Genomic DNA, 8,668 nt, shown 5'->3' with positions numbered 1-8,668 from the left:
ATTGGCGCCACGTAGCGAAAAGAAGAAACGACTGGCGCGCTGTTGTTAACTCGGCTATAATCGCGTAAGCGGTGACTACGCCAATCAAGAAGAAGAAGAAGAAGTAGCTCACTACTTCCGGTGTTTGCCCAAATATCCTCTGGATAGTCTAAGAAAATCTGTTTAAAGGCGAGCAAAAGTGAGAAGGCGAACGTCCCTATCACAGAGTTGTGCGCTGGGTTTGGGACCCGCGACGTAAAAAACGTCTCCAATGAACAGTAAAAAACAGCCTGCTGTTGTTAACATGGCTATAACCGCGTAAGCGTTTTCTACGCCAGTAACGAAGTAGAAGAAATAGTCAATGGCTTATCAAACTCTGCTCGTATTAAATACAGTTTGCCATCAAATTAATCACTTGTGATTAACGATCTGCCACAAGAAAAAGCGCCTGGAGTAGAATTCCAATTACTTTCTTATTTATATACCAATTCATTGATACATTAATATGGCTACACCCCCACGCCCCACAGAGTTTCGGCAGTCAACAGCTATAAGATTGAGTCGAAAGTGCCAGATACCAGCATTAAAGGCGAATGAATTTATCAAATGCGAATACTTGGCGCATTGGGTGCCATTAAGTATACATGGAATTCGGAATCGTCTTGCCTCTTGATGAGGAAGTAAAGCGCAGAAAAGTCATGAAAAATGGAGAGCACATCATAAAGACAGTGACAAGGGTTGAGCGCTGGCCAGGCGCACCACCACGCCAGTCGCGCTCCTCTCGGAAGAAATCGTAAAGCAGCGTGTCATCACGTCATCGGCCCACCATAACGAACACACCACTGTAAACACGCCAAGCACGCCGGCGAGCGAGTGCACGCAAGACGGTTTGTCTGCGGAATCAGAGTTGGAGTTTGAGACGATTGCGACTTGGCGAGACACCGCGTCAGACATTGTAGATACGTTTACGCGTCAGTAGTTGTCGGGCCCACACATGTGTCTGTGCAGCAGTGACTTTGGCGGCGCATTGGGGATATTTTCATGATTTTCAAACCAACAGTTATGCCCAGGGAGGGTGTGCCTTTGGCGCAAAGCTCGAAACAATTTTTATTGCATAAGCAAATTTGCTTTTATCGCACACCAACACACATACATGCGCACACAAGCGCGCTCGGGTCAATTTCAAATTTCATTTACACCATGTAAATGTAGTCGATTCGCAGACAGTAGTTGGGCCAGCAGCAGCCCCCAATTCACCACAGCCGCGCAAAAACAGCGCAACTAAATATTTTATACAATCCACAGACATCCGCACGATTACGCCCGAACATAAGCACAGACAAGTGCCAGACTATGAAATGTAATATTAACTCGCATAAACATAGACATTTGCGCCCCTTTCAAGCAGCGCAAGCGGCCAGCCGGGCGGACGGACTGACGGACGGAAAAACGGACGTGTGCTTGGATGTAAGTAGTTGGCGCTGCGAGGCACAGTGCATTTGAATGGCCCTGGAAAATTGTACGCACTACGTGTATTATTGCCACTATGCCGGCAGTTACCAAGCCATTGTGGGTCACAAGTTACACACTCGTAGACTACGCCAGCGCAGACACCGCTTGGTATGTTGTAGTTGCCGCCAGCCCTCCGCTTTGTGTTTGCAGTCGTAGAGTTTTCTTTTATTTGCTTTACTTTACCCATTTTTGCACAATGCCTCTGATGAAATATGAGCATATACGACCTAGCTGCCAACTCGTGTGTTGTTATTGTTGTCTTTTTACTTTATTATTTGCAGTTTTTGGTTTTTTTTTTATTTTTTTTGTACCGCTTGGACTGGTACAACAACTTTGAAAGTTCATTTGAAACGTAACGCACCAGTCTGCTGGTTGCCCTTCTCTTCAACATTCACGCCCTATGCCGCCCCAAGCAGGCAGCTCAGCAGCGATTGACGCCGTGAAGTTCAATGACGCTGTTGGGACTTGGCATTTTTCATTGATGGAAGTTTGTTTTGACTAACTGTAAACTTTTGCGTATTCGCCGATATATGGTGTGCGTTAAGCGACCGCACTTTGAAATAACCATTTTTTATAACCAAATAGGTAGAGTTGTAAGCCATAGAGACTGACTGAAGAGACTATTCATCCAATTGAACCCAAAATTTTTGGTGTTTTTTTGTAAGTTTATTTGCTGAGTCGGTGAATGAATGTTTAATGAATATATATATAATATATTCTGCAGGGTAAAAGTAAATATATGGTTACTCAATCCTAATTATGGGATGTAATTATGTTACAAGTTCTTTTTCTCATCAGTCACAATCGTATCCGGTTCCGTAGGGTCCGGTTACTTTCCGCAATCCCAATTTATTCCATCGAACTTTTCCGTGTTAAAATTCAGTGTACTTAAATTAATGAAGCAATATTTTATGGATTGCTTTGATAAGAGAGAACTACGGCTCTGCCATTGGAAAAACTAAGGCAATGCTGCGTCGAAAGTGCTGTCGTGGTAAGCTTTTAATGTGAAAAGTAAAAACTCAGTCGCTGTCATAACTAAAACCACCCAGGTAGCTAAAGGAGATAACAGGCTGAGCTTGCTCCTTGCAGTAAATGGACTCCACTTTGTGCCTCATTACACAAGTAAAAATCAGAACAAAGCGTTGTACTGCCAAGCAACTTAAATTTTGGACATTTACTTTTCTGCTCCCTAGCGCTTATGCATTAATTTATTATTTTTTACTTTTTGTATACGCGCGCGAAAAGGACTAAGTCAGACGCGTCGGAATAAATGAATTTTTAAAGCGAATGCGGCACAAAAACTGCACTCGTGCAGCTGTATGTGCACTTTCCACGAACCAACAATCGTCTGCAAGAAGTCTCCGCAACAAATTAAAACAAAATTTTTACTAACTCACCTCCAGTAGCGACACCAGCGTAATGAACGGTGGCGGCGGCCAGCAGCGCTTATAGTCTGCCAAATACTTTTTCTCCTCCTGCTCGTCGTCTCGCGCCCTACCCAGCGCTACCAGCGCGCAACAGACAGTGCAATATTTGCGCTGATTTGTCGCCAACGTTTCCGGTCTAACTGTAGCGCCCGGTGTTGCAACAGGAGCAGCGCTAGTCAGACATGCTGACGGTGACAGCGCCTGACATTGGGTGGAAAGCGCGCAGGGACCCTCGCTGGTGTTGCATAAATTCGAGCATACGCGCAGCACAATTGCCGCATCGCTTGCGCTGCGCACACATGTGCAGTGGCGCTGCCGCGCCGGTTGTGTCGCTGTCGTGTCTGTGTTTTCATATGTGTGCGCTTTGGGCGGATAATTTGCTTGCACGTCATCATCAGCGATTTCTATTATATAGGGACTCATTGCATTCAACTTCTTTGGCTGTGATTTTGGCTTTGCTTCTGGTTCTTGTTGATAGCGTTGATGAGGCGGCAGCTGTTCTTGTGATGCAACTGTAGCCGACATTGCCTCCGCTGCCGCTGACATGAGAGCTGCTTCCATGTGGCGGGCTTCCGATCGCGGTGGCAAAGCGCTCACAAGCGTATGCATGTGCTGCGTAAATCCCCTGCCTTCATTTTCCGCGACTTGCATGTGTGTTGCAGTTTGGCATCCGACCCACTCCGCACCAGCCACTAAGGAACGCACGCTTACACATCGACTACCTGGTGCCTGACAGCCAGACGCTGATTATTTGTCACAAACGTGATGTGAGCGTGAGTGTGCGCAAATGCGTCCTTCGTATTGCCACTAATGCACTGTCACACCGCCGGGCTGCGCTCTACTGATGTGAATGAAGTTGACAATAATTTATTCGTGTCCGCCTGAAGTAGCTGCAAAGAAAGCCAAATTAAGGCACAAGAAAAAAAAAGGAAATTACTTAGTTTATTTGGCTCAAGGTTATTTCCGTACAAAAATAACATGTAATGCAGCGCCAAGACGCGCCGTCATGCCTCGTGGAATTCGCGTTGGCACAATGCGCACACAAAATATCACACGCACTTAGGGCTCACTTGCTCACTCAGATTCAGATCGGCATTAGTCGCAGTGACACAGTCAACGCTCATCAGACGCCACCTCATGCACGGCGCTTCACCTTGTGACTTGCATGTATGCTTGTGTGTTTGTATGTGTAAATCACTGTGAACGTCTGGAAATGTAAAAGTTCTATCTGGTTCTATGTGCGACAATCCAAATGTAAAGAGTGTCAACCGCACCGCCGTCGCTGTTTCCAAGGGCTTGAATGCCTTAAATGCCATGCCGCGCGAAACGCCAACGAAGCGGACGGCGGCAATGGTGTCAAGACGGCTGCCAATAATAGACACGCCAGCGCTGTAGACGCGCTCCAGACCGCCTTGGAGCAAACAGGCAGTCAGCCAGCCAAATAGTTACTTTGTGCGCGTATGCGGCGCGGCTAGACATAGCGTGTTCGCGAACTGCAGAGAGTTGGAACGGCTGATGGAACAGTAGGCAAAGAAAATGATCAATCCTTGAAACAACTAATGTAGCAATATAAGAGAAATGGTCTGATTTCATTATAAATCCCAAAGCCCTTCAAAAACTTGATCTAACCATGGGAGGCCTTGTATTTGCAAGTCTCCATGTTCTTATTCGTTGAAGACCCCAGTAATGTAAACTTGAAATCAATAATATTAAACTACGACATTCTTGCCAGCAATAGACCACAGTGCATCGCATTAGTGCTCTTACTAAGTCTAAAAATGAGAAAGAATCCATGCTCCGCCAATGTTGCTATAATCACATACAAACACTCAAGAACGCACATGGCAGCACAGGCAGGCGCCAGCGACGAAAACTGCAACAAAAAACTAAATCCAAGTAAAATTTGAAAAGGAAAAAACAAGTGCAGCAACTGACATAGAAAAATGCTTTTGGCAAGCGAAAAAGACTGCAGTTCATTTGCCAGAGTCAGCACACACACAGACACTAAAAATATACCATACGTTATACGTAAGGGTAACCCAACAAACTAAAATAATTTAGCCAAATTAAAGTTGGAGTAGCAGCCATATGAACTACACTACGGAGTTGAAGATTCAAGCTGAACTTTACCGCCAATAATAATGGGGAAATAAACGAAATCTTGAAACAACTTAGTGACTAATACATAATATTTTAGAAGGCCTTGTCACAACTGCTCAAACAAACTTTAAAATCAGACCGCTTGCATACCAAGCGATTTCTTGCAGGGTCCGCTCTCAACATTTTGGCAAAGCTCGTTTTGGCTAACAAGGATTGTTGTGACCGTAACCGGTCAACCTTAACTGCGCCATTGCCAAATTTGTTATCCTTCAGCGTAATTAAATTTCACTCATGAGTAGGGGGTGGACGGTAGAAGAAGCATTTAATAACTGATTTCTGTACTTAAGTTGTTTGTGGAGAGCGTTTAGTTAATTCATTATAAGGTCATGAGTTTATATGAGAACTGCATTCTGTAAAAGAAGGATTTCCAGTAAAACGAGTACTTAAAGATGTCCATAGCTGTCATTTGAAGCAGTAATCGAAATGAGAATCATGAAATATGGATAGCTTTGAGCTACTTATAGTGTCTGATATTAAAAATACGAATGACGTTAACATGCACCTGTCCCAGAGACTATCGTTTTAAAATAGACCTACTTTTGCCTTCTCATAAACATTATGTAGCCATTTAAAATTGAGTTATAGAAATTACGAATTTTGTGCGAATTTATTATCTTTGTAGGTAGATGCGTTCAGTTCAAAAATAGTCTTTTGATGTTGCTTAAAAAGCGGAGAGAGTAGACCAATTTATCAGTCAATCAATAGACAGAGCCAAACTCTCAACACTACTGCGCCTCATTTTAGTGGAGTAAAAATTCAAACGTTAAAAGCACAGATTCGCTAGACCTGGCTTGATAAAAGAAACACATAAAATAGTCAACTGAAATTTGTCACTCAGAGGTTGTGTTGATTCATGATTGGTTTTCAGTGGTAATAAAGTTATGAATCCAAATTCTTATTTCATTTTAAAGTCAACGCAGGATTTCAATCTGCAGTGAGTCTTTTTTTTTCATATTTTCAGTTGCTCTAAAGTAACATGGCCGGATCCAGAGAAGCATCTTCAGCAGTTCTCCCCCTGTCGATCCGTCTCTTCGAGGAATGACAGTCGATTCTTAGCCTACTACAATTTCAATAACAAAACCTCGACATATAAATAATTGGAAAGAGGTTTATTTGAGGATGTTAACACAGAGGGTTACAAAAGCTTAGATTTAGAACATTACTGTGTGAACTAAGTCCTTTGAATATTAAGGAGACTGGTAATTGTGTTGTTACGAGCGCTATTTGTGTTGTTAACAGTTACTTATTATTAAATCGGGAACATTTTCGCGAGTTTATTTTTCACTACTCTCGACATGGCATAATTCAGCAATAGTGCATCGATGAACAGAATTCAATTTTTGCAATGAAGATCAATTAATAAATAGCCTTTATCGAATGGCATGGAAGAATATTGAACCGAATGTCGTAGCTCAGCTCAAGACGAGTTTTGTGAAGGTCTTCTAAAATGGAGGATTGAGTCATGTTTGGAGGTTCATGCAACTGAAGAAAGTTCTTTGAGATTATTTTACATGTGGCTCAAGCAGCTCACGGCTTCCGCTCTTAGATCAAGTATCCGATGGATAGCCAAAGGACATCCGTTTGAAGATCCGCCGCGTAAAACCGCCCCAATGAAAATTAAACAACAGCCTCGAAAGAGAAACCCCCCTTTTGATCTTTTGTGTGTTCTCGTCTAACACCGCGTATATGGTGTCGACGCCAGTATAGAAGAAGTCTAAAATGAATCGTTGTTCCAGAAATTATTATTGCTGTGCGCAAACTGATATTGCAAAATAGTCGTGTGACCTATCGGTGAGACAGCAATAGGCATTTATGGGTTCAGCAAACTTTAAAAAAAAAAAATTTCGACATCTGAAGAGGCAGTTACTGCGTTCAAAACACAAGGTTTGGAGATAATTCAATCAGAGCAACAAGACCGTTTCGACAAATGGTTCTAACCCATGCAAAAGTGTTTAGATCTTAATGTTGAATATTTTGAAAAATAATAAAGCGATTTTCTAAACAAATAACACTCGTTTTTGTGCTCAAAAAACGAAATGCTAAAGGCAACCCGGGTATTTACATATGTATAAAATATAAATAAATATTTTGTTCTAATAACAGTAACTTATCCACCACAAATGCTGTCCTTTTAAATTATTCGTACAAAAAGGTGTCCTCAAGACCTTCGTAAGCACTTGTAATGATGATTGCACACCAGTGGGCTTATCTTATTACAAAACAGCTTAAACAGCCAGAGTACAGAGTAACAAATTTTAAACTTCTTTAGCGATATAAAAAAGCATCTTGAAACACACATTTATTTACATATTCACAAATACACGTGCGCCATCAAGCAAAATGACGGCTATAAAAGTTTAAGCGAAAGCTCGCCAAATGACTTCTGCAACTGTTTATGGTGAATTTAAAAACAAAAAAAAAAGTTAGACAAAGAAAAATTACTTTTGCTAAAACTCTGCTTAAAACTAATAGGACAACACAAGCACATTTATTTTGCAGGACTCACTGTCTGCTGGAAACTCGCACCGCTAATACACCTGAGCCAATACCAAGTAGCTGTATTTGCGTGTAGGCGCTGCCAAACGTGTCCTGTACATTACGGTAATTTCCTTATAAGTTAAGTCCCAGACGCCAAACCGGTAATGGCGCAGTTGTCTCGCTGATTAGGGACACAATGGGCGTCAGCAATAAGGAGCTGAAAGCTCAGGCAAACAGGAGCGGCGTAGCGCAGGGATAAAAGCAGAAGCGCTGCATGCAACCGGCAACAATAACAAACGGAAATGAGAAGAGCACGAAGTGGAAAAAGGAGCGAGTTGGATTTCAATATATTTAAGTGATTATACTGTATGTGTAATGTGTTTATGTGTGTGTATGCGAACAAATAGACAGGTGTTTGCGATGTTGCTGCTTTAGCTGGTCTTGTTGCCACCATTTGCACTGCTGTTTCTGCCTCTGTATCGCATTTAGTTGTGGCATGTACAACCAACCATATACACTTTAAAAATCGTTCACTTCACCTTCACTTGGACATTTTTTTATTTAACTTTTGTTTGGCATTTGAAGCACTGGCTGCCCCTTCCACGCCACACAAACGGATTTCTGTTTGATTTTTTTTTTTTTTTTTTTGGTACTTCATATGCACTCATTTGTTTGTTAGCTTGTGAGTGTGTGTGCGCTGACCGTGTACACCATTTTACCTTTTTTGGCTGGCAATTGCACCGTTGTAAATCTGCGTCCTGCGGCAGCAAGCAAATGTGGTCGACTGAAATATTAGCCCTTCTGCAGCGCCGCAGACAGTTATAGTTATGAGAAAACACACACACGTGCACACCACACATCACATAACTACTGCAATAACCCTCAACCTTTGTTTGTTTGGCTTTTAGTTGTTTTATGCCAATGACTGTTGACTTATTCAAGAAATCGTTGAATTTTAATGCCAAATCGATTTTGTCAATTACCAGCACTGGAGAAATCTGAATGCATGCACACACACATATTTGACATTGTATATTCTATAAACATGCCGTTATTGCATCTAAATCGGTTGGGCCGCGTGTGAGTTTGAGCGGGTGGCTTAATTCGCGTTT

At 42.3% G+C, this 8,668-nt stretch overlaps 1 protein-coding gene across 1 annotated transcript in view; it reads right to left on the bottom strand.

Moving 5' to 3' along the window:
- Positions 1-3,527, bottom strand: part of LOC108978114 (protein rhomboid-like) — a 7,575-nt gene extending 4,048 nt beyond the window's left edge. Inside the window, exon 1 of the mRNA XM_018948240.1 lies at positions 2,889-3,527. Coding sequence (XP_018803785.1) covers positions 2,889-3,527 — 639 coding nt within the window. The remainder of the gene's footprint in view (positions 1-2,888) is intronic.
- Positions 3,528-8,668: the final 5,141 nt, after the last annotated feature.

The sequence above is a fragment of the Bactrocera latifrons genome, unplaced genomic scaffold, assembly GCF_001853355.1.
Source record: "Bactrocera latifrons isolate USDA-ARS-PBARC rearing strain unplaced genomic scaffold, ASM185335v1 scaffold_118, whole genome shotgun sequence".
Lineage (NCBI taxonomy): Eukaryota > Metazoa > Arthropoda > Insecta > Diptera > Tephritidae > Bactrocera > Bactrocera latifrons.
The sequence above is the reverse complement of the archived record's forward strand: the minus strand, read 5'-3'. Positions and strand labels throughout refer to the sequence as shown.